Source organism: Phodopus roborovskii, unplaced genomic scaffold, assembly GCF_943737965.1.
Source record: "Phodopus roborovskii unplaced genomic scaffold, PHOROB, whole genome shotgun sequence".
In the NCBI taxonomy this organism is placed as follows: Eukaryota; Metazoa; Chordata; class Mammalia; order Rodentia; family Cricetidae; genus Phodopus; species Phodopus roborovskii.
The window spans coordinates 10816617-10842561 of record NW_026125506.1 but is presented as its reverse complement, the minus strand read 5'-3'; the positions used below and the strand labels follow the sequence as shown (position 1 = coordinate 10842561).

General features: G+C 47.3%; 2 protein-coding genes across 4 annotated transcripts; both read right to left on the bottom strand.

The window, feature by feature from the left end:
- Positions 1-1353: 1353 nt before the first annotated feature.
- Arpc3 (actin related protein 2/3 complex subunit 3) lies at positions 1354-15243 on the bottom strand. The gene is made up of 7 exons (XM_051176607.1): positions 15087-15243; positions 10182-10281; positions 6728-6804; positions 4354-4422; positions 3410-3536; positions 2424-2518; positions 1354-1668 (listed from the first exon to the last, which is right to left on the bottom strand). Exons 1-7 carry the CDS (start codon positions 15090-15092, stop codon positions 1606-1608), a joined length of 537 nt encoding a protein of 178 aa, XP_051032564.1. The 5' UTR covers positions 15093-15243; the 3' UTR covers positions 1354-1605.
- A 903-nt stretch (positions 15244-16146) lies between these two features.
- Positions 16147-25734, bottom strand: Gpn3 (GPN-loop GTPase 3). Of its 3 annotated transcripts, none has more exons than XM_051176604.1 (7): positions 25620-25734; positions 23853-23961; positions 20681-20848; positions 19187-19311; positions 17808-17923; positions 17584-17680; positions 16147-16831 (listed from the first exon to the last, which is right to left on the bottom strand). In XM_051176604.1, the coding sequence occupies exons 1-7, from the start codon at positions 25665-25667 to the stop codon at positions 16640-16642; spliced, it is 855 nt and encodes a 284-aa protein (XP_051032561.1). In that variant the 5' UTR covers positions 25668-25734; the 3' UTR covers positions 16147-16639. The 3 variants fall into 3 exon arrangements, with proteins under 3 accessions (XP_051032561.1, XP_051032563.1, XP_051032562.1); XM_051176606.1 differs by having other exon boundaries at positions 25567-25726; XM_051176605.1 differs by having other exon boundaries at positions 25660-25715.
- Between the last annotated feature and the right edge of the window lie 211 nt (positions 25735-25945).

The window sequence follows — 25945 nt, the reverse complement described above, 5'->3', positions numbered from 1 at the left end:
CAGCCTGGTACACAGTGAGCTCCAGGACAGCCAGCGTTTACACAATGAGACTGTCTTGGGAAAAAAAAAAAAAAAAAGAAAGAAAGAAAAATGGACAGAGACCTAAACAGTTCTCTGCAAAGGGTATATTAATGGCCATGTGCAAAGCGGCTAACCATCTTAGAGAAATACAGAGCAGAGCACAGTAAGATCCACGTCATAGCCACTGGAGAGCAAAGACAAGATGTGGGGGGAAACAGGGGTCACATGTCACTGTGGGAATGTAAAACAGTGCAACTGTTGTGGAAAAAACAGACAGGCCTTCTCCAGAAGGCTAAACACAGTTCCCATGTGACTCAGCGGCTCCATCCTGAGGGATATAATAAGCAGGAGAAATGGAAACTTGTGTCCACACTAAAAATGTGCACATGAATGTTCTTGGCAACACTGTTTAGTCAGAGCTCCAAAATAGAAACAACACAAATGTCCACCGGATGATGGATGAATAAACATAATGTGATCCGCACCAAAATGGAATATTACTCAGCCATAAAAAGGAATGAGCTGGGCATGGATGCAACACCATGGATGAAATGGACAACCCTGAGGAGGCTGTGCTAAGTGAGAGAAACCAGGTGTGAAAGGGTAACTTTCGTTTGCTTCTACTTACTTGAGGAATGGGGGGTGAGGGACTGGCTCACAAACATGCTAAGTGAAAGGAGCCAGACTCAAAGGCTGGGTTATCCACCACAGGACTCTATTGTATGAAATATCTAGAATAAACAAACCTATGAGACAGAGAGTACATTAGATTAGTCCAGAAGCTGGGAGACGGAAGACTTTGGAACAAAGGAGGAAGGTCACTGCTAAAGGCACATCTTTTTGGGTGTGATAAAAAGATTGTGGCACTTAGATATAGGTTATGGTTGTGAAACTGTATATATATATATACACCAACAAACACCAAATTCATTATTTAAAAGGTTATGGTGGGGCCTGGCACAGTGGAGGACATCTGCGATCCCTAGCTAGGGAGTCAAGGCAGGAGATTTATTTATTTATTTATTTATTTATTTATTTATTTATTTCTTTCTTTCTGGGACAGGGTTTCTCTGTGTAGTCCTGGCTGTCCTGGAACTGGCCACAAATACACAGGGATCTGCCTATCTCTACCTCTGAGTGCTGGGATTAAAGGTATGTGCCACGAGTGCCTGGCCGAAGGATTTGGGATTTAAAGCCCAAGTTGGAGACACAATGAGTTATGGGTCAGCCTGGGACTACACAATGAGGCTGTCTCAAAAAAGACAAACTAAATCATAAATACACAAACCAGGCCCCCACCCACTCCCTTCCCATAAAAGGTACTGTGTAAGCTTTATCTCAAAAATGTTTTAATTCAATGTCTAAGTAAGCAGTGACCTTTATTACATCTTAAGTACCAGCCTGAAATTGCCGAAAATTCAGATCACCTGACACCCACCCCCCAAATTCATGATCAAGAGCTTTTCCGGCAAAGACACACTCTCTTCTCACTTCATGATGCATTATGAACGGACACAAAGGACTGTGTACACCTCCGTGTGATGCTCCCTAGGACTCTGCAGGCGGTGGCTGCCCAGGCTCCACTCACTGCCCAGGTCCCGAAAGACTCTTGTTCATGAACTGTCTCTTCACAAAGCAAGTCCACCACTGTCAAAGGCACAAGACAGAACTCAGGGTCAGGGCACAGGGCAACCTCAAGGGCAGACCAGAATTCCAGTCAATTTATGACACACACTGTGTCTAAACTAGTTGGGCATTTTACATTAACTAAAGGTGACCACAGCAGAGCAGGTAAGTTCGCTTGCCCTCCATAGGCCTGCATCCACCCACAGGCAGAAAACATTTGGGGGGAAAGATGTGTGAGCCAGACACAGCAGCAGACTCACACTGCAGAACTAGAGAGGCTGAGGTAGGAGGAGCTCAAGGTCACCCTTGGCTGTGTAGCTGGTTCAAGCCCAGAGGCGGGGGTTGGGGGATGTGGGGGAGAAGGGAGGGGAGGGGTGGGGTGTTTGCACTGTCCAAACCCCTCCATGTACTGAAAACAAACTCTGCTCCTTGCGACTGTTCCCTACTAGATGCTGTGGAGCCATCATTTACATGGCATTCAGTGTACTATGGGTGTGAGTAACCTGGGGCATTTCTTAGCCCACAGAGGATACACAGGTCATATACAAACACCATGCCACTTTACATAATACCCACAGAGTGTGGATCTAATGCTATCAGAGAATGTCTACACATCCTATACAGAAACCCTGCACACTAATGGAACCTGTTCATCACTGGCTGTGGTATACTGAGCCCCGCCCTCCAGTCCTCCAGGTCAGGCAGAAGTGACAGATTTCAGTGGGCTAAAAGGCATCAGGGCAAAGGGCCAAGGTCCAACCAAACAGAGGGCTCACCTTGCTGGGTTTATCATTCTGAGGGTCGAACACTTTCTCACAGAGCCTCAGTCCAGTCTCTTGCCTCAGCTGCTGTAGATATGCCCGCATCACTTCTGAAACAGTGAAATCTTCATGTGAGGAGATATGCCGAGCGCACTGCCTGTCCAGCTAGGCACTGACCTTAGCAAGGTATCTGCACACATTCAGACAGCTTAGAGAAAGAAAGGCTAGTCCAGATTGCGCGCACACATGTGCAGGACCTTGTGGCTCCTAGGAATCAAACTGTCAGGCTTGGCAGTGACCATTTTCACTGGCTGACCCTTCTTGCTGACTCCAAATGGTTTTAAACTACATTCATTTTGGTTCCATAGTCTCTGCAGGTTACACTTGTTAGCAAGCTCGCCCTCTCCTGTGAAAGCGCGGCAACACAGGTGTGCAAAGCACGCCACTGTCGATCTGAGCACCAGTCAGTGAGCTTGCTATGCAAGCATGAGCCACATAAAGGTAGGAGCATGGTGGCTGGCCTGTAATACCAACCCTTAGGAGGCAGAGTCAGGGGATCCCTGGAGCAAATTGGCCAGTTTACACCAGCTGAGTCAGTGAGTGCCAGGGCCAGTGAAAGAGCCTGCCTCAATACTCAATGTAGAGAATGATCAAGAAGACCCAACACCAACCTCTGGCCTCCACACACACATGCACACAAGTACATTCACAACCACACGTACACAAAACAATGAATACCAATCAAGGCAAGAAAAGTGGGTAGAAAGTGAGACAGAGAAGTTGGGCATGGTGGCAGAGCCTTCTGGGGCGGAGGCAGAAGAATCATGAGTTCAAGACCAGCCTGGACTACAGAGAGAGACCACATCTAAGGAGCAATCAAAAAGCCACAAATCAACACCTGAAGTAGGACAGAGAGATGGCTACATGCAAGAGAGCATGCATGTAGGCACACATACACACACACACACACACCCTCCCTCTCATGCACAGTCCCATCTTACCATCCTCTTGTTTGTTCGCAGGTTTGGCATAAATGGCATTGAGGGGAAAGCCAGGCTCTCCAGGAATTGGAAAGTTCGTGATTCCTAGCGTGTACATTTCTTTCTCGCCTTGGCTCTTGGAATTGCACTAAAATCAAAGGACACATTTGATCTTAAAAAGAGTAATTCCCAAACTGCAACTGTTTGGTGCAAGCAGCTGCAACAGTGAGTGCCCTCTGCAGTGAGTGAGCCTGCAGTGAGTGCCCTCTGCAGTGAGTGAGCCTGCAGCCCTCTTCAGAACACTGATTCTAAAAAGTAAAGCCAGAGGAACGACGCCAGTGGAATACAGTAGTTACAACCCTGAAAACCAAACTTACCATGCAGGCAGACACGTCTCTTCATAAATGTACATCATAATATCTTTTAGTTTCTTTTAACTTTTCTGAGACAATCTTATTATGTAGCCCTGGCTGTCCTTATTATGTAGACCAGGCAGAACCCCCTCTCCAGCCCAGTCTTTCAAGACAGGGTTTCTCTGTGAAGCCCTGGCTGTCTTGAGACTCACTCTGTATTTCAGGCTAGCCTCGAACTCAGAGATCCGCCTGCCTCTGCCTCCCAAGTGCTGGGATTAAAGGCCTGGGCCACCACTGCTCAGCTCAAAGTCATCTCTTTCAAATACATGAGGACTGTGAGCCTTTAAGTGGGGGGGAGACAGTAACATGGCCACGAGCTGCTGTCCACTCCACACCCAAACAAATGCTCAACTGTTCTCAAAGAATAAAGGAGACCCCCGTCTCCACATGTATGACACCTCACAGCCCTCCTTCGTGTCTGGTCCCCTATAAGTTCAGAGACCTGCAGCAGAGAGATCTTGGGCTTGTCCTCTGGTATTAGCAGACCCGGGTGGTTGCTAGGGATAGCCTGTCTCTGTCTGTTGTCCTTTGTGAAGAGCCAAGCTTCATTACCTTTTGGAGTTTCTTTAGACACTCAGAAATGTAGAGTGTGATGTAGATCAAGGTCCTGTCTGCTTCATTCTGCAAGGGAAAAGGAAACAATGTAACAGCCACGTGAGATAGACACTTTAGGGCATCTCTGTCTTCCTTATACATTGGCACCCAGGGTGCATGGTCTCCCCACACCCAGCTGTGTGGCTGGCCTTGGACTCACCTGAGTGCAGGGTTACAGGTATGTGCCACCACTGCCCAGCTCAGGTGGCTCATTTTTAAAAACCATTTTTCCCTTGAATGTCTCAGAACAGACACATCCCTTCCATGGCAGTGGAAGAAGTCAGTTCACATGCGACAAGTTCTGGGACAGCTCTACGGATCTCTACAGGCCCAACATCTCGACATACCAGCAGGAGAATCTAATGACAATGACTACTGACCACATGTGGCCTGTACCCCAGGCCCAGTTTTACAGTTACAGTCAGGAAAAAGGTCGCCACTCTCATTTTCTTTGGATGGGCTCTCTGCCTCACAGCCCTGGCTGGCCTCCAATTCCTGGACAATCCTCCAGCCTGTCTCCTTCCAGGCAAATGAAATGCTACACCCAGCTTGTCCCTGCCACATCTCTCACAAACGTAGCACAAGCTAGCTGTTAGCTACAGACACGCTGCTCAGTGCTGGACAGAGTCCACATCCTGTTGGATCCCGATATCCCAGAGTTGAGCAGGCAGAGCTTGAAGACACACGATTTACAACACTGTCCAGAACATTCTTTGCCCTTCTTTGTGCCTGGCCCACTGCAGTAGCACAGACATTGTTTTGTTGGTCTGTCCCCTTTACAACCGAGCCCTCTACTCTCCCCTTGACCGCCCTCCTCGCAGGGTGAGAAGGGAGGGAGCGGTCCCAGGGAGGGCCAGGCCATTCTTGTTTCCAACCCCTCTATCCCAGCTGGGTCCAGGACACCTTGGGGCAGTAGACCAACCCTCTGCAAGGCTTGGAACCACAGGTCTTCCAGATTGGGCATGGCCTGGATCTGGGAATATCTGCACAGACTTCAACAGTTAAACAACCTGAAACCAAAACACTCCAAAATCCGATTTGTACCTTAGGGTTCTGTAATATTTCAGGCGTGATTGTTTTTTAGAGCAGCGAGGGAGGGCACTGCCTTTATTTTTTTGAAACACAATTTCAGCCTGGAATTCACAACAATCCTTTTGCCTCAGCTTCCCAAGTAAGGGAATGACAGCAATTTATTCTCAATGTCCAACCTGAATACATAAAAAAAAAAAAAAAAAAAATGGGAGGCAGAGGCAGGAGGATTACTCTACATTCCAGACCAGTGTGTCCTATAAAAGAAGTTGCAGCCAGTCCTACATGATAAAACCCTGTCTCAAAGCAAATGAACAAGCAACGTATGAGACTTTTGACCAGTTATCCATAAACATGAGCCTGGCACCTCTTGGGAGCTTAATCAATATTAAGTAAACACAGATGCGTCTGGCCTGCCTGGCAAACTCTGTCAAGGCTGGACACTTTGTGGCTAATGCAGTCTTTGTTGTGGCTGGTCAAGCGCTGTTCAGTATGACAGTAGCCACAGCTAATACATAAAAAAAAAAAATGGACAGGGCTGCGTCCCAACAGCTTATTTGCAAAAAGAGGCAGTGGGCCATTTGGCCTGAGGAGTAAAGATTTTGAAGGGAAAAAAATAAAAGCTAATACTGGGGCTGGGGTGGGAGCTCAGTTAAGAGCAACTGCTGTTTCAGTGGATCTGGGTTCGTTCCCAGATCACACATGGTAGCTACAGCCATTTCTACCCTGAGTTATAAGGGACTCAACTCCCAGGCCCCTCTCCTGGCCCCTAAAGGCACTGCACATACATGGAATACACACATACAATCTTTTTTGTTGTTGTTGTTTTTGAGATAGGGTCTCTCTACAGAGCCCTGGCTGTCTTAGAAATCACTATATAGATCAGGCTGGCCTCCAATTCACACAAACCTACCTGCCTCTGTCTCCCAAGTGCTGGGATTAAAGGTGTGTGCAACCATGCCCAGCCTAAAATAAATACTATCAACAAAACAAAAAACCCAAAGCATTTCCCATCCAGACTTGTTTTCAAATTCTAAAATCACACACATCATTTCATTTAACCTTCACAGCAACCCTGACTTCAAAGTAGGCATTTTGTTTGTTTGTTTGTTTGTTTGTTTTGGGACAGGGTTTCTCTGTGTAGTCCTGGAACTCCCTCTGTAGATCAGACTGGCCTCACACTCACAGTGCCCCTCCTGCCCTTGCCTCCTGAGTGCTCCTAAAGGCCTGTAGCACCACCACCTGGCTCGAGGTGGTGCTTATCCCCATCTGTAAACTAAGCATCCCCAGCTCGGGAAGTTACCTTAATTTCATAGTTCTTGAAGAAGACATTGGCCTTGAAGTAATAGATGGCTTCATCCACAATATCGGTGTCTTTTGCTAAGCAGGAAACAAGAGGGAAGGCAGAGTTATTAGCAAAGGCAAACACCCAGCTGTACGGAGAGGCCTCCAAGCACCAAAAGATCTGTAGTTGGATAGTAAAATGAGGCTGGGGTGCTGGAGAGAGAGAGAGAAAGAAAGAGAGAAAGAGAGGGAGAGAGAGAGGGAGGGCATGAGAGCACACACAGGCTGCTCTTCAAGAGCAGCTGGGTTAGTTCCCAGATATCTGGCGCCCTCTTTTGGCCTCAAAGGGCACCAGGCAAAAACACGTATAAAATAAAAATAAATCTTAAAAAAAAAAAAAAAAAAAACTACTGAAATACAGTCTTCTAGAAACCAATGTGGTTTATTTTTAGTTTTGCTATCTCTAAAAAAATTCATATGTGCTCATTAGAAAAAACAAGTTTAATCAATTAAAAAAAAATAACAGTCTTATCACCCAGAACAAACTATTATTGCTATTTAAGACCTCAATGCACTTATAGAAATGGGCTGAGACACAGGCAAATTCATTCCATTTAAAAATAAAAATAAAAAAACCTTCTCTGTGTGCGAGGTCAGAAGTGGGTGTCAGATCTTTTGGAGCTGGAGCTACAGGAGGTTGTGAGGCCAATGTGGATGCTGAGAACTGATCTCTGTCAGCTGGAGGAGCAGGAAGTGCTCCTTACCACTGAGCCACCCTTCCAGCCCCAACAGTGTAACAAAGCGCTCTGAAAACGAAAAACCGTTCGATATAATTTGTCTGACCTGCACAATTTGTCTGACCTGTCAGAGGAAGTACTCAAATTATTTTGGGCTTCAGATAATTTTCGTTCTTTTCATGGAAACTGTGGCTTAAGCACGGCCTGAGCTGTTCTAAGAGGCCACACTGAGGAAAGCCAGAAGTACCCTGTGACAAACACAAAGCTCATTAAACAATTTCCTTGGCAACCTTTTCTTCTCTTTTTCTTTTTGAAGGACAGACTTCTGGATCTGACACCCAGCAGCTGGCTGATGCAGGCCCTCTGCCACTTCCTGTCCTCGAATGATGCAAGGCAGAGCAGCCCTCAGGCTGCAGCCCTGGGCGACCCTGTTGCAACCTAGCCTGCTCCTCTGCTGAAGGAGCCAGCGGAATCTTACTCTAGTTGCCTTCTCTGTATTGTGCTCTCAAGGAAAGAAAACGGCTCCTGAGCAGCTGGGAGGAGATAGATGGCAGAGGACAGGAGACCTAGGACAGAGCTTGGCACACAAAGGCATCTAAAGATACCTGCACAACAGGAAAGAATTTCTCTGCAGCTGATCTTGAACCCCGGGCCTCAGACTCGCCATGCACAGGCTTTACCACAGGGCCGTCCCTCTGTGCCAAGACAATTCACAGCACAGACATCTACTCCCACAGTCCCAGCCCCTCTGGGAAAGTTTGTCTAGTCTCATTCTTCCTTAAGGAGCCAAGAATTTTGAAGGTGGTTAATGTGTTCCATTCCAGGTTGGCTGCAACGTGTGATCTGTAACCATAGGACAAACGGCTCTTGCTCTCAAACTGGGCCAATGCTCCTTTCCCTTCGGCTGTAACTTTTCTGTATTGCTGTTCTCCTCCTGTCTGTCTTTCCCCATCTGCTCCTCTTCCTCAGAATCAAGTAAAAAGGGATGGCTCGCCAAATCTACTGCGCTTACTTATGTTTCAAACAGGGCTGAGAAATCAACAGGGGGTCTGTAGTGGGATATTCACTTTGTCTCCTTCTGTGGCACTGACCACGCCCATTGGGGGTGGAGCCATGGGCGGAAGTGACCTGTGGAAGGAGGTCGGAAGGGGCCAGGAAAGGCTCTCTCTTTCTGGCTTTCTGGCGTGACTCGGACAGGAGAGGATCGGGTTGAATTTCCTGGTGTTCATCTGTCTAGGTTGTAAGTTATTTCTCCCTGAATAAACATCTATTCGGCCTATTTGTTTATCCTGATCCTTATTTACCGCAATAGGGGTCAAGGCAAACGAATCATTTGGCAGAGAAGAAAAAGGGGATGAGGACACAGCTGGGGATTGTGACTGGTCTTGGAAACTGTGAATGAAATTAGGGCCAGACTCTGGGGTCCTGTGTCTGTGACAACAGAAATGACATCTTTGTCGGAACGTTTCGGAACATGTCAGAAAGCTTCAGTGTTTGCAAAAGGGACTTCTGGGCCTGGCGGTGGTACTGCACACCTTTAATCCCAGCATTGAGAGGCAGAGGCAGGGGCATCTCTGTGAGTTCAAGGCCAGTCTGGTCTACAGAGCAAGTTCCAGGCCGGCCTGAGCTACACAAAGAAACCCTGTCTCAAAAAACCAAAAAAACCAACAACAAAAACCCAGTAGAAGAAATAAAATTCAGAAAAACAAAAGCAGGAATAGAAATGAACAGGGTTTCAAAGCACACAGGGAAGAGTTAGGATGGAAGCATGGGGCACATGCCTATAACCCCAGCACTAGGGAAGCAGACAGAGCCAGAGCATCACACTACCTGAGGCTAGCTTGGCTTCCACCTCTTCTGACCTATCCAAAAAAAGGTCTAACACTGGTGTTTAGTGAAAAAGACCCCGAGACTAAGAAATGGACAAATGCGGGCTGTGAAGAGGGCTCGGAGGGTAAAAGCACTTGCAGAGATAGCTTGGCTACCTGAGTTGAGATGCCCAGGACTGATGTCAGAACCCGAAGTGGCCTATCATCTTGTCACCTCTATCCGGGTATGGGGGCACATGGAGGCCCTCACACACAAACATGCACACAGTCAAAGGCAAATGACTTTTTAAAAAGTTGACAAGAGCAGTAATAGCTCTAGTGGGGAAGGGTTCATTTTTCTTGTTTTTGGAGATAGATCTCCCTATGTCGCTTAGGCTAGTCTTGAACTACCAGACTCCAGCCACCGCCATCTCAGCCTCCTGGGTACAGCACCGTGCCCAGATAATGCTTTTTGTTGCCTGTCTTTTTCCAGCATGATGACAGAAGAAGGCTGGGGACCTGGCACTCAGTCAGTCTGACAAGTGACCTGGCCAGAATTAAACACATTTCCTCTTTCCTTTTTTAAGACGAGCTTTCATGTAGCCCAAGACTTTGAACTTCTGCTCTTCCTGCCTCCACCTCCCAAGTGCTAGGATGACAGGTGTTCGCCACAACACCTGGCTCCCGGTGACCTGGAGGTGGAAGCGAGGCCCTCCGGCACGCTAGGCAAGGTCTCCACCTATGGAGCTCCACCCCAGCCCACGTTTGCTCTCGTGGCTCACCCACACACCCTGAAGGGGTGCGAGTGAGAGCCAGTGTCCCGTGGAGTGCAACTGTGACGTCTCCAGGGTAGAGTGTAACACAGCAGAGGGAAAGTGACCCCTGGGCTCTTCCCTTCTCACCCAATGGGGAAAGCACGGAGACTCACTCTCTCGAGGGGCGGGCCCTTTGAACTGACTTCTGATGGGCAACAGCGCCATGTTGCCGATGAGCTTCGTGTCAGGGTCCATGAGGGAAGAGTGGTAAGCCTGCAGCGGCAAACGGGACAAAGAGAAAGAGAACAGGTGTCACCGGGCGACAAGAAAACACCCACTAAGGCCACCTCTGGGAGGAGAGGGGCGGCAGCAGCAATGGGACCAAGCAGCAGATTCTGAGACACTGCGTCAGCACAGCCATGTCCCCAAACTAAATCAGATGTGCAAAGCAGAGGAAATTAGTACCTAGAGTTCACCGCTTTAAAAATTACATTTCACTATTGTCTATGTCCCTTTTTTTTCCAAGACCAGGTCTTGCTATATAACCCTGGATATCCTAGAACTCCGTACAAAGACCAGGCTAGCCTAGAACTCACAAAGATCTGCCTGTCTCTGCCTCCTGAGTGCTGGGATTAAATGTGTGCACTACCACAGGCTTTATTGTCTATGGTTTTTTGTTTGTTTGGTTTTGTTTTTAGAGACACACTGTGTAGCTCTGGCTGCTCTGAAACTCACAGAGATGCACCTGCCTCTGCCTTCTAAGTGCTGGCATTAAAGGCACGTACCACTACAGCTGGCTTTACTGTCTGTTCTTTCTTCCTTTAAAAGAAAATAATTTAATCTTACTTCACATGTACTGGTGTTTTTGCCTGCATGTATGTCTGTGTGAGGGCGTCAGACGCCCTGGAACTGGAGCTACAGACAGGTGTGAGCTGCCATGTGGGTGCTGGGAATCAAACCTGGGTCCTCTGGAAGTTAGTGCTCTTAACAGTTAAGCCATCTCTCCAGCCCGTTATGTTCGTAACATTCTCTTTTATCCTATTATTATTTTGTGTTTGTCTTCGTGGATCTGGATGCACATGTATGTGGGAGCACATGTGTGTGGGTGTACATGCATGTGGGTGCACATATTTGTGGGCGTACATGTGTGTGGGTATACATGCATGTGGGTGCAGAGGTCAGAAGTCTGCGTCAGGTGTCTTCCTTAATGCTTCCCCACCTTTAGATGTGAGACAGGGGCTCTCACTGAAGCTGAGGCTCAGCTACTGGCTGCGTGGCCAGCCACAAGCCCCAGACACCCTCTGCTTTCCTCTGCAGCACTAGGTTTACAGGTATACCGCCATGCCTGGCTATTTCCGTGGAGTCTGCAGCTGAACTTGAGTCCCCATGTTAGAGTGGCAAGCACGTGAGCAACTGGACCTTCTCCCCAGCACCAGCTCTTTTTGAGACAGGGATTGACTCAGCAGCCCTGCCTGGTCCGGGACTCCCTAGGAAGACGGAGCTGACCTCAAGTTTACAGAGGTCAGTCTGCCTTGGCCTCCTGGGATTATGTCCTCAGGCTACAAACGTGGTATGCAAGGATGTGTTTCTTTCTGGTGGGAGTGTTCCACAAGAGAAACCACACAAAACAGGTTTCCCACCCTCCAGCTAGCCAGGACCCAAGCCCTGGTTTTGAAATCTGCCACTTCCTCTATTTATGCCCCCAATCAAGACTGCAGGAGTCTTCCTTGAGCCGGTTTCCCCACCCCCACCCCCTTCAACCGCAACAGCGTTGGCCTCCCACTTACTATGTGGGTGACCACAACTTTCCAAGCACCCTCCTACCTCTACCTCCCCAGTGCTGGGATGACAGGTCTAGATAACCGTGGTATTGGCTTCAGGCACATGAGGCAAGTGCTCTCCCAGCTAAACTCTACCACAATTCCCACTAGCCCGTTTCTAAGCTAGTAAAAGGAGTAAGACACAGCACGCCTCTAGTGAGTAGGTATGAGCTAAAAGGACAGGGAGAGCCGTAGTGATGAACAACTTCACATGCTGGTTCCCGGTTTTCCTTTTTATGTCTGCTGTGAACAAAACTGTTCATTCGTTCATCAAATGATTGCTAAGCAACTTTTGTCTTTTTCTTTTCTTTTCTTTCTTTCTTTTTTTTTTTTTTTTTTTTTTGGTGCAAGAGAGAATGAGTGACAGTGTAACTTTTTTTAAGATTAGAGAGTATTTTATTGGCCGGACAGTGGTGGCACACACTGTTAATGCAGTCACTTGGGAGGCAGAGGCAGGATCTCTGTAAGTTCGAGGCCAGCCTGGTATATAGTGAGTTCCAGGACAGGCTCCAAAAAAAGCTACACAGAGAAATCCTGTCTCAAACAAACAATACAAAAAAGTTATTAAGTGCATGTGCTGTGTCTATGTATGGGGTTTCTATGTGTATACAGTGCCCAGAGAGTTTAGAAGTGGCTGTTGTGTGGGTTCCCTGGATAGACCTGGCAGTTGTGAGTTGATGGATATGGGTGCTGGGAACAAAATTCTAGTGCTCTATTATAAGCAGTGTGAGAATCGGGCTTTTCCCCTATCAATGGCAGCTAGACCTTCAAGAGCCAATCTGCCCCATCTAGTAAAACTTTTATGCACATTTAAAACCTTTTTAAAGTATTTGTTGTATGAATGCACGCCAGAAGAGGGCATCAGATCCCATTATAGATGGTTGTGAGTTGCCATTTGGGTGCTAGAAACTAAACTTGGGACTCTGGAAGAGCAGCCAGGGCTCTTAAGCCATATCTCCACACACCTTTTCCCTACCCTTCATTCCTATGTGAAGATTCTTTTAAAACTAGCCAGTCATAAAAGACAGTCACTACCTGAGTGAGAATAAAAACTACGTGAATTACCCACCCCTTTGTGCTTGCTAGCTCAGTCTGCATTCAGGTCACGGCATATCTTTTTTTGGCAAAAAAGAAACTACTTTGTGAAGTTGCTTTTGCTTTGTTTATGTGTTTCTTTGTGTGACACAGCAGCAAGCATTCATAATTGCTGCCATTTCTCTAGACCCTGATATGAGACGAGACCTCATATACATATATGTGTGTGTACATATATAATATGCACACGAATATACACATATATAGGCATATATATGATGTTCCACGCTAACACAGAAAGCAGACATAAAATAAGTTAACATAAGCTAAGTTTGGAAATTTCTGTGCCCAACTGGAATGATCACAGAGCTTTCTTTTCCAGCTTAAACGCTGACTTCACTACTTGTGAGAAATACTGCACAAGTCACATAATTCTCTGAGCCCTATTTCCTTCAGCAAAACCATCAAAATAAGGACATCTCCTTCTTCACGGTGCCATCCTGGGAATGCAGGGCTCATCTGGACAGTAACCCTGGGTCTCCACATACAGCTCAAGAGTCAGTAGTAACTCAAGACTCATAAACCTTACAAAGCTGGACACAGCAATACAGGCTACTTGGGAAGCTGAGTCAGGAGCATCACAAGTTCAAAGCCAGCCTGGGCAACTTTATGACACCCTTTCTCAAAATAACAGGAGATATAGCTCAGAGGTAGAGGATCTATGTAGCCTGCCATGGAGCTCTGGGTTCAATTCCCAGCGCTGCCAAAATATACACATAGCTCTCCTTTTCAACACAAGTACACCTTATCTATGCCAGCCTCTTGCCCTCCCTGACACTGGGTACTGTGTTGGTTTTAATTTTGCATATGTTCATGCATGCACTCATGCGTGTTTGTGTGTAGTGTATTTACACGTGTTCGTGTGTGCATGCAGGTGTATGGGTATTTCTACACGCGGAGACCAGGTCTCTTCCACAACTGCTTTTTCCACTTTAGCTTTGAGACAAGGGGCTTCAGGGATCTCTGTATATTCCCAGCTCTGGAATTACAGCGTTCCCACCCCTGACTGCTTAATTGGGTGCTAGGTATTCAAACTCAGGTCCGTGTGCAACACTCGGTAGCCACTTCCTCATCCCACACTGTCTTTTTCTTTTCTTTTCCTTTTCTCTTTTATTGGTGGCAGTGTTTCTCACTGAACCCAGAACTTGCTGCTGATTTTTGGCTAGAACGGCTGGCTGATGAGCCCAGAGGATCTGCCTGCCTCTTGCCTCCCCAGATCTGGAGGAATAAACATGAACAGCTGAACTTCGCGCGACACACACACACACACACACACACACACACACACACACCCAGCCCTACCTCTTGCACAGCAAGCACTTTCCCAAGCCTCTCCCCCCCCCCATATTTTGGAGATAAGTTTTATAATAATATATATCCCAATCTGGCCTAGAACTCATTTTATAGTCCATTTTGGCCTGATACTTGCAATCCTCCTACCTCTGCGTGAGAGATAAGTGAGACCATGGCAGGCTAGTGTTGTCATCCATCTGTTTTCTTCATAGCATTTGTTAAGACCTGAAACTACCTATTTATATTTACATGGTTACTGTCTACCCGTTAAAGTGTAAGCTCTTGAGCGGGCCTCGGTCGCTGCTGGTAACAGGGCCGGTTTCACAGTGAGAGTTCAGTGACGCTTGTCCAGTGCGGACTTACTCATCCCTTTACTAATCTGCAAAACGGAACCCATGATGGAGCCCGGCACTCCGATGTTAAGACTACCCGCCCATTACCATTCTTTCCTCCCACTCAAAAGCACACGAAAAAAGGAAACTCTGGAAACCGGTGCTGACTCGGTGGCGGTCAGGAAGGACGAGGCAGGAATCGGGCAGGGAAGAAAAGCCTGACAGGTGCTTAGTAGCAGGCCGACCCACTCCCTGGGGCGGAGGAGGAAGTGGACGTGACAAGGGAGAGAGAAAGGAGAAGCTGGACCCTAGGTTCAAAAATAAACTAAAAGCCGTCGTCCTTAACTTCGAGGCTCTCGGGTGGGACCTGGGAACACGGCAGGGACTAGGGAGAGGGCAGCCGGGCGAGAAAGGGACTGGGGCTGGAGTGGAGAGCAGGGCAGCGGCTCTCTCTCTCCCCGGCTTCTAGCACGGGCCTCCCGCCTCTCCTCAGGCCCCGGCCCCGCTCGGCTCCCCGCCCTCGGGCTCAAAGCCTTACCGGCATTTTGGCGGTGTCCGGATTCGATCCAGAGAAGCAGGACCCAGGTAACGCGAACGTTTCCGGCCGGCGAACCTGGGTGGAGTGGGCGGAAGTGAGCCGGAAGAGGCGGGCGAAGCGAAGACATGCATTTCCGGTTCAGCTTCCGCCCCCGGTTGCCGCGACTGCGCACTGCGCTGACAGGAAGGGACGCCAGGGGGTGCGCGAGCGTTAAGCTCTGAGTGTGGCGCATAAGCTTTGGAATTCAAGAACCCCTCAAAGGTTAATAATCACTTTTCATCCCCTGCCCTCCAGTACCACTCAGCTCCCTGATTTACCCTTCTCCCCTTTCAAGCCCACGTGGAGAAGTCAAAGTCGTTGCTCAGCTTCCACCACCGCTCTGGGGACCCAACTCGGGTCTCTAGGTACCTTCACACACTTGAGCCATCTTGGTGGCCCTTATTTTTATTTTCTTGAGGGAGATTCTTACGAATCTCAAACTGAATATATGTCTTGAATTTATGAGCCATCTGCCTCCACTTGAATACTTTTATTCTGGCATAGCAGGTATGGTCCACATCACCCCTGGTCGCTCAGTTTTATGATATCTACTTGTGTTTTTCTTTTTTTAAAAATATATTTATTATGTATACAATGTCAGTGTTCTGCATGATTGCATACATGCTTGTACACCAGAAGAGCCACCAGATCTCATTATAGATGGCTGTGACCCACCATGTGGTTGCTGGGAATTGAACTCAGGACCTCTGGAAGAGCAGCCAGTGCTCTTAACCACTGAGCCGTCTCTCCAACTCCCTCTCCTTATCTTCCTTGTCACATTGAGACAGTCAGGGACCACTATAGGAGTAAAGTGCAGCACCACTAACCCACCCATGTAATCCATGCCTTTAATCCCAGCACTTGGGAAGCAGAGGCAGGCAGATCTCTGAGTTCGAGGCCAGCCTGGTTTACCAAATGAGTTCCAGGACAGCCAGGATTACACAGAGGAAACGTCTCAAAATACTAAAAAGGGAGGACCCTTTCTTTCCAATATACACATTCATAAATACACATCCCAAAACACAGTTTTAGTTTTTAATTATATAAATAATACATATTTGATTTGGGAAAATAAGATTTATGTGTACCCTTCCAATTTTTTTCATTTGGATGGAGATGTTCTGTTACAATAATTGTACCTCTTCAAAAACAAATCAATCAAAAGAAAATCCCTCAAAAAAAACCAAAAATCCAACTGTAAAAATAAAGTTAGACTCAAGTGTGCACACATACATACACATACCCATACACACACAGATACATGTGGGGATAGGTTGATTTATATTATATACAAATCTGTGCATGATTTGCTACTTTGATTTTTTTAAAATCCAAAATGAGTCAGAATAAAGTCTCCCCTTGAAAGAGTAGCGGTTTCAGAGCTCAGAGAAGCACAGTCCAGGCTCACTGTGGGAAGAGCCCAGTGTTGTTTACAAGCAGCTGCTTTCCATGGCCACCTCCTCCAAAAGAGCATTTCTAGCGGCCACAATCAAATGGTCACTGTGTAGTCAACCTCACTCATTCTGCCGTTCTTGAAAATACTCATCAAACATGGACGAAGACTCTTCTTCCTGCTCCTTTGGCTCCTTAAACTCCAAGTCCTCCCCATACTGAATGGCGAAGTCGATGTGCTGGAGCACGATGTTCATGCTCTCCTCGTCTGATTGATCGTAGGGCAGAAAACGAACCATGCTGTAGTCATCAATCTATGAGAGACCAGTTCATGACAGGGTCACTTTGAGGGTATGCAGCATATGGTTTCCATCCTGGGTCTGGGGTGTTTTTTGTTTTGCAAGAGTTTCTCTATGTAGTCCAGGCTAGCCTTGAACTCACAGAGATCCATCTACCTCCCAAGTGCTAGGGTTAAAGGCATGTCCCTGGCAATGGCTCTTACTCTTACACTCTGCCCTTACAAGTGGAGTGGTAGCGCACGCCTTTAATCCCAGTGCTCCAGAGGCAGAGGCAGGCAGATCTTGTGAGTTCCAGGCCAGCCTGCTTTACATAGCAAGTTACAGGACAGGCTCCAAAGCTACACAGGCTCTCAAAAAAAAAAAAAAAAAAAAAAAAAAAAATGCTGGGCTGGCAGAATGGCTCAGCTCAGTAGGGAAAAGTGCTTGCTGCCAACCTCAGTTCATCCTTAGAATCAACTCCCGAAGCTAGTCTTCCTGGCACAAATGCATGCATGCATACACAAACATAAAACAAATAAGCAAGCAAACACACATAGGCACTCACTGAACTAGGAAAGGGAGAGCCGGAAACAGATCAGCACTGTATGACTGACCTTTCTGACTTGTGACTCGCTAGCACTTAGCTGGTTACTAGGTTACGAGAAGCTATTTCACTGGGACCCACCTCAATTCCACAGCACCTGAAGTGGTGGAGGTGTGGTGAAGGCTCAAGCACAGGTGGGCACTACTGGCTGTGGGCAGACACTACGGGGCCGTGGGAAGCTTACCAGGCCACACACAGCTTTCGTCAATTTCTTGAATTTTTGGCTTCTTAAGTCACCTGTTGAATCTTCTAGCAGAGAGTACATGTCTGGATCTAGAAACCTGTACAGGTGAGAAAGGAGACAAAGGGCTACACGAGAGGAGACGAAGGCCTTGGGACCTGTCCAGGTGGGGCACAAGGCTCCTCCCACACAGGGCCCCAATGGGGACAGACGGCCCCTGGACTCACTTCTCAATTTCCTTCTTGGCTTTCTTACTCAGCAGGTCCATTTTTGTCATGATGTTAACTTGTGGGATTTCTAGAGAAATCATGGCGCTTAGAGCCGCCAGGATGCCAGAAATAAACTGGAGAAGAGAGCAAAACGATGAATTATTGCCAACAAGGACATCCTAACTCCCTGGAAGGACACTGGCACATGACCCAGGACACTACTCTTGCTTGCTAAGAGGTGGCAGAGCCTTGGCCCCAGAGGAGACAAGGGAAGATGTGACCTCATTTATGTGACCAGAGGGGTGTAGCAGGTCTTTAATCCCATCGGTGCAAATCCCAAATCCATCAATAAGTCAACCTTCATTGATGACATTTTTTTAAATTTAATTTTTTATTTCATGTGCATTGGTGTTTTGCCTGCATGTATATCTGAATGAGGATGTTGGGCTCCCTGGAACTGAAGTTCCAGACATACACTAGACACAGGTCCTCAGAAGATTAAAAAAATCTATTTTTTAAAATCCTTTTATTTGAGATAGTGCCTTACTCTGCCCAGGCTAACTTGCAGTAACCCTCCTGCCTCAGTCTCCTGAGCACTGGGATTGCAGGCATCAACCACATACTCAGCTCAGTATTTTTTTTTTAAAAAACACAGTTCATGTTCTTTATAGACAAAGATTTGTATTTCTCTATTTATTTATTATATATACAGTGTTCTGTCTGCATGTCTATCTGCATACTAGAAGAGAGTATCAGATCTATTTATAGATGGTTGTGAGCCACCAAGTGCCTGCTGGGAATTGAACTCAGGACCTCTGAACAGTCCCGAGTTAAGATGGCTCTTAACCACTGAACCATCTTCCAGCCACCAGGTTTTGTTTTTCCCTTTTCTCATATACTATTACATCCCAACCAATTTCACTCTCTCCTCCCCTGCCAGCCCTTCCTTACCTCCCCTAGCTCAAAATTTTAAAATACATATCTAATGCAGTGCCCATTTCCCTCAATTTTTATTTCATAAGCAGTTCTCTTAAATATATTTTTATGTTTTTTTGTTTGTTTTTTGAGACAGAGTTCTGGCTGGTCTGGAACTCAAGGAGATCCACCTGCCTCTGCCTCCTAAGTCCTGGGATTAAAGACATGCATCAACACTTGGTTTCAAACCTATTTCCTTTTTTTAACTTTTTTATTTATTTATTTATTTATTTATTTATTTATTTTTACATATCTCAAATCTATTTTCTAGTTAAGCATACATTCACATAATAATCTGACCATTGGAGATACTAAATAACTGGAATAGTCTATCTAACGTCCAGACTCATATACAATGAGCAGCAACTGACCCTTACTTTCTATTCAGGACTGAAAATTCTGCAAGCAATTCATCCTCATACCTTGAAAGACTCCACCATGAACTGAGAATCAACAAGGAACACTCCACACACTCGGAACTCCCATTGTTCGAGCTGCTGGACCAGCTGCTTCATCACAGGCAGGTGTGTGTATAGCTCAATCTGACCTGCAGGGAGAGCACCAGGACAGTAACCCGGCTACTGCAGCTCGCGTGCACACACACGGGATGCTGCAGAGAGAGTGTAAAAAGGGAAGGGGCACACGTGATGCATGCCTAGTGTGTGAAGCTCTCAGTTCAATCCTGGTATTGAAGAAAGAAGGAGTCAGATCCTACTAAGACATGCAGGTCTTTTCCTTTGTCTTAGTCTGAGGCTCTGGGGACTGAACTGCGGCCTTGAGCAGGGTGGGCAAGCACTCTGTGACTACATCGCCTCTCAGACTCTACATTAGCTTTCGTTTTGTTTCTTCTTTGAGTTTTGTTTTTTTCTGCATTTTTTTTCCTGTGAGAGTTTTATTATTTCGAATTATGTATGTTTGCATGTCAGGTGTTTGCAGGTGCCTGTGGAGGCCAGAAGAGGGTGTCAGAGCCGAAGTTAACAAGTAGTAAGTCACCTGACATAGGTGTTGGGAACAGAACTTGACTCCTCTGGGAGAGCAAATGCTCTTAACCCAAGTCCCTCTCCAATACCCTGCACTCAGCTGGTAAGGGGCCTTACAGATTCCCAGGACAACCTAAGGTATGGCCACCACGGGAACATGGAGCAGATATCAATTTTCACACCTCAGCTTTGGCCAGTACTGGGATTAGGGATATGACCCCATGGCAGACCTCCTCCCTGACATGAACTAGCCCAGCCCTGGGTTCAATCCTCAACACAGAAAAACAAAAACCCAAGCACAAAGGGGCGTGCAGGGTGGAAATATCCACACCCAGACATCTCCCATCAATAAGCACCAAGAACACACAAACACACACACACTTTTCTGTGGGAGTTCACGTGTTTAATTAAAAGCGAGAGAAAGAAAGCACGTGAAGGCCACAGATGAGAAAGACTGGTCAGTATCCAAGTTCATACTTCCCCCTTAGAAGCTGGGTGCCGTTCCCTACCCTTTATCAATTTCACCTCATGACACCTCTGCTCACCGTGCCCCAGCCATCCCGACCTCCACACTCTGCCTATTGATCTTGTCTTCCTTCCCCCCTTTGCCTGCACAGTTCTCTTAATTTCATCCTACAAGCCTGGCTTAAAGGACAATTGACCAGCGGCCTCCTGAACCCTTCTTCTGCAAAACAGCCTATGTTCCTTCTGTGAGTCACCTGCCACAAATACTGATCTTGCTTGCTTGCCACCGGACCCTAAGCTCCATGGCTCTGGCTCCCTTATTCTCAAGGTTGTTCTCGGTAAGCATTTGATGAACTCAAGGGATAAACTGGAGCCTGCTGAGCTCCTCAATGCAGTCATTAACTATTGTCCTCACGAGGACACAACCATCACAGCTTCAGGGCAGACAGCACATTCAAGTGGCTGACATACCTGGACAGTCAAAAAGGATATAATCGTCCTCAACGTGTCCCAGACAGTTCTCCAGCCAGTCAAAGTTGTTGGCAAAGTACTCCATGCAGAACACCAATCCTCCATTGGGACCAAACCGCAGAGAATCGTCCTCCATCACATCGTCCACCTCGATCAGTTCCCGGATGTCTAGAGAGCCAGGCAGGGACCAGAATGAGTACCCACCTGGAAAACTTCATCCTCTTTAGTAGTGACTAACAGAGATGTAAGAACTCACATGTGGGTCTGGGCAGACACTCCGGGACTAAGAGTGCTTGACGTATAAGCATGAGGACCCCAATGTAAAAAGCTGGGCATAGACACATGTCTGTAACTGCAGTGCTGTGGGATGGAGGAGGGGGTCGCTGGGGCATGTCTCCAGATTCAGCTAGAGACCCTGTCTCAAAGGAGTAGGTACAGTGAAATTAAGACATCTGACTGTGCACATAACTTAATGTACAGATACTGCACAGCACATCACTTTGCAGACAGAGAAAGGGGAAGGGAAGCTTTTTTTTTTTTTTTTTTTGCATGTTTGGGTTTTTGAGACAGGTTGCCACTATGTAGCTCTGGCTGTCCTGGAACTCACTCTGGCCTTGGACCCTTGGACTCAAAGAGATCCGCCTGATTCTGCCTCCTAAGTCTGGGATTAAAGGTGTTTCACCATGCTCTTTAGGCATTGCTATAATATAATCTCCCAGCTGTATGGAGCTTACTGCAAGAGCTGGGTGTGCCAGAAGAAAAAGCTGGATGTGATGGTCCCCTGTAGTCTCAGCTCTTGGGAGAATGAGGTAGTAGGACCCATACAGTTAGGCCCTTTTTCAAGGCAAAAAACAAAACACACACAGAAGTCCACCACACACATGACTATACACTCTACACTCAGGTTGGATCTTAGATGCACAAGCTGCTTATGAAGGAACACATCAGAAGCCAGTGAACACTGGCTGCCCCAAGGAGCGGTTTCATTGCTGGGCCTCGATTAGGGAGATTTTTCTGCCTATATCCTTCACAGCTCCTGTGACCATTCAGCTATGTATTAACTCTACCAAGAAAGAAACTGAAATGAAGGCAACTGCTATCTCTTACCTGGATGACCAAGGAAGCCGGTTAACCCCAGAGCTCACTCACCCTGGGGTGGGAGGAGGGTAGCTGTGTGACTGACCCACAGAAAAGTATTAAACATCCTGGTATGTGGACATTTCTCATTCATTTTTGAAATCAAAGTAAAACCAACAGTAAGTAAGACCAACCAAGTTGGTCTTGGCTCCTGTTAACTTGGGCTGACCTCTCACCTCATAGTTTCCCTCCTGGGTTCTTGAGGCCAGGTCCTTCTAAATACATCTTCCACCTAAGGCATCAAGGCTCTCACCCACGTGATAACAGCTTGCCTTTCACCCCTCGGCCTGCTCCCTGACTCTAGCTACTAGAGGCCCACGCTCTCCTCATGACCACACCCCCGGCTTCCGTCTGTAACTCCAGCAATCAAAAGGTAAATGCAGGAACTTTCGAAGTACAAGGTCATCCTTGGCTATATAAGGAGTTTGAGGGCAGCCCCAGCTACAGGAGACTCTATTCAAAACTCAAGCAAAATAGAAACATTCCATGGCAGGGTCCACACTTGGGCAGCACCCTCCACTGCACTCTTTAGCTCACTCCCACCTGCCTTCAGCCCACGGCTCCACTGCTAACACCGGTCAGAGCTGCCAATGTCACCACCTTCCCACATGTAACAGCCACTCCCTATCATCGTATGGCACAACTGCTCGGCAGGCCCTAATGTGAGCAATACCTCTTTCTTGTCCTTGTCCTTTCTTGTGCTCACTGATGCTACTTCCTCTAACAGCCTCCCAGGAACATACATACACTTTCAGGGACCAGCCCAGTGCCTCTTCTCTAACACATCCCTTCCAACACAAGGTCATCTATCCTGGGGCTCAATATGCCTTGATTGCTGCATCTTCCATCTAAGTGAGCAGTTTTTACTTGATGGAGGTTTGTCGTGGGTTTGTGTCTGACAGGGTTTCTCTTTGATGTCCTGGAACTCACTTTGCAGACCAGGACGACCTTGAACTCAGAGATCTCTGAGTTCTCTGCCTCTGCCTCCTGAATGCTGCGATTAAAGGCGTGCGCTATCATTACCTGGCTAAGGTTACTGTTTTGTTTTGTATTTTTTGTTTTGGTTTGTATTTTTTTTTTTTGGTTTGTTTTTTGTTTTCTAAGGGTTTTTTTGTGTAGCTTTGTAGATCAGCCAGGCTGGCCTTGAACTCATAGAGATCTGCCTACCTCTGGCTCTCGAGTGCTGGGATTAAGGGTGTGTACCACCGCTGCCCGTCGGTTTTTTTTTTATTTTTTTAATTAATTAGTTTTATGTACATGAATGACCTGTCTTCACAAGCACCGGAAGAGGGAATCAGATCCCACTGCAGATGATTGTAAGCCACCATATGGTTGCTGAGAATTGAACTTGGGACCTAAAAGAGCGGCCACTGCTCCTAACTGTTGAGCCATTTGTTCAGCCCCAAGTTAATGATTTTAATGAACAAGGTTTGTTTTACTGTGCACTGGGGTTACAAACATGTACCACCTCATTTGGTTTTATGTGGTGCTTAAATGTAGGGCTTCATTACTCTAGGCAAGCCTGCTACTACCAAGCCACACCCCCCAGCCCTGAGCCTCACCTTTCTCTTTAAGCCAGCATTGGTGCTGCTTGCTGCATACAAATCACCTTAGCGCAGACTTACCAGTGTAAGCAGCAAAGGGACAACACAGAAGGGCAGAAACAGAAGCCACTGACCTTTGAGTCTCAAAGAAGGATGCCATCATACCCACACCCACAGATACCCATCACCACATGACGTTCATCTCCCTCATCATGCAACCAGGGGTGAGCCCAAGAGTAACTGATCTTCAGTTCCTGGGCTGAGCAACTAGCTTTCTTTCTTTTTTTGTTTTTCGACACAGGGTTTCTCTGTAGCTTTGGAGCCTGTCCTGGAACAAGCTCTGTATACCAGGCTGGCCTCAAACTCACAGAGATCTGCCTGCCTCTACCTCCTAAGTGCTGGGATTAAAGGTGTGCACCACCAGTGGTGCTGAGCAGCCATCTTTCAGTGCCAGGGGGCACTGTACTGACTGTGGCTGTGCCAGGACTTACCCGCCATCACGGGGTAGTTGAAGTGCTCTGCTGCTGGATCCAGGTTGACCACCTGGACAGAGCGGTTGAGGGCTTCGCAGTGCTGAACCATGCTGGAACAGTAGGTGCTCTGTGACATGACAAGGTGGGGTGGTTAGCATGCAGGGCAATGTGGGGCCACCCTCCATACCCCATACCCCCGGGGTACTCAGCCACTCAGTGTCCACTCAGGCCAAAGCTGCACCTTTGGGAAAGGCACTGGGAAGGCAGTCAAAACAGAGCTATAGATCAAGGTGTGGCTTGGGCTCAGGGAACTTTAATCACCTCCACTATGCTTCCCCTTTGACACACTGCTCTCTCTGGCTGGGACAACCCCTACATGTATCAAGATGCACTGTGATTGACAGGCCAGCTATCCACCTTCCCAGATAGACTACAGGCTCTGCAGAGTAACACGTACAACGCTGGTACTCAGAACCTGTGTTTATTGAATACTGAAGTGATACCACACCTCCACAGACTTTTCTACTGTGTTTAGTTCCCCTAATATTATTCCCCCAATATGTATTTACAAGCAAACATGGTCCAGCACATGGGAGGCAGAGCAGCTGGATCTCTAAGTTGGAGGCCAGCCTGGGCTACACAGAGAATCCCTGTTTCAAAACAAGACAAAAAACAAAGAAACATTGTATCACAATTAAAAAAAAATACAAGTATGACTATATTTCTCATAATATGAAGGTAACTACAAAATCCTAGGTAACTTTTTCCAGACATGGGGTTGCCTACCTATTACCCCAGAACAAAGGAAGTCAAGGCAGGGCTTCCATGAGTTTAAGGCTAGCGTGAACTACACAGTTAAGACTGTCTCCAAAAGTAATTATTCAATTTAATTTATTATTTACTTATTACTGCTGTTGCAAAAGACCTGAGTTTTCTGCAGGCAACATCCTCTTCTGGCCCCTCTGGGCAGTGCACACAAGTGTATCACAAGTCCACAGCCCAACTTTCCCCCAACAGTTTCCCCTCCCCAAGCTGAGATGGAACCCAAGACTCAAACTTCTCAGGAACAGTGAAGAACAAAGTCCTATTCTGGGAGACAGAAGGCCTGTAACTGAAATTAGTCAAAAATGGACTCAAGATTCTAGCCAGAACTAACCGTAGGACTTTGAAAAAGGTATCCTTTCTTTGTCTCGTTTTCTTTAATGTGTAGAATGAGTATAGGCCCAAGCTCACAGAGTGGTTATGAAAACACTTGGGGTTCCTGGCGCAAAAGTATCCTATTAACTATTATTATTTAAAAACTGTGTGTTGTGCCGGGCGGTAGTGGAGCACGCCTTTAATCCTAGCAGAGGCGGAGGCAGGCGGATCTTTCTGAGTTCGAGGCCAGTCTGGTCTACAGAGCGAGTTTCAAGACAGCCGAAGCTGCACAGAGAAATCCTGTCTCGAAAAAAAAAAAAAAAAGAAAAGAAAAGAAGTAAAGAAAAAAAAAGAAAGAAAAAGAAGAGTGTGTGTGTTGTGTGGATACGTGCACATGAGTGCACTGTTCGTGGAGGCCTGGGGCTGGAGTGACAGCTCTGTGTGGGTGCTGGGACCCGAACTCGAATTCTGTAAGAGCAGAACAAGCTCTCAAGTGCTCAGCCATCGTCTCCTGCCCACCCCACAAGTAACTATTAAAGCTGGCTTTACTCAGCCAACAAAAACAAGAAACAAGCAGAGAGCGGAAGCGAATTACCCAGGGTTCCCCGGAGCCCCAGCGCCCACGAAGCGCAGCTCCTCGAGCCTCACCTTCCCGCTGCCCGCGGGGCCCATTACTAGCTGCGCATACCGAGGCATGCCGGCTCTTCGGGTTCTCACTGCGGCCGGCCACACTCCCTTCAGCCTTCGCGCGAGGCCCCCTGAGTTCCGGGGACACGAGTACCAGCCAACCGCAACCCAGATCACTGCTTCGTCACCGGTATTTACAGGTCTGACTACGGAGCGTCCCAAGGACCAAAATTTCTGAGAAACGCGTCCTGAGGAATATGAGAAGGCGGAGACACGGTTTCACGCATGCGCAGTGAGAGCTGCGGGCCGGTGTCCGTTGGTCCACAGGCGAAGCTGGTTGCCTAGGT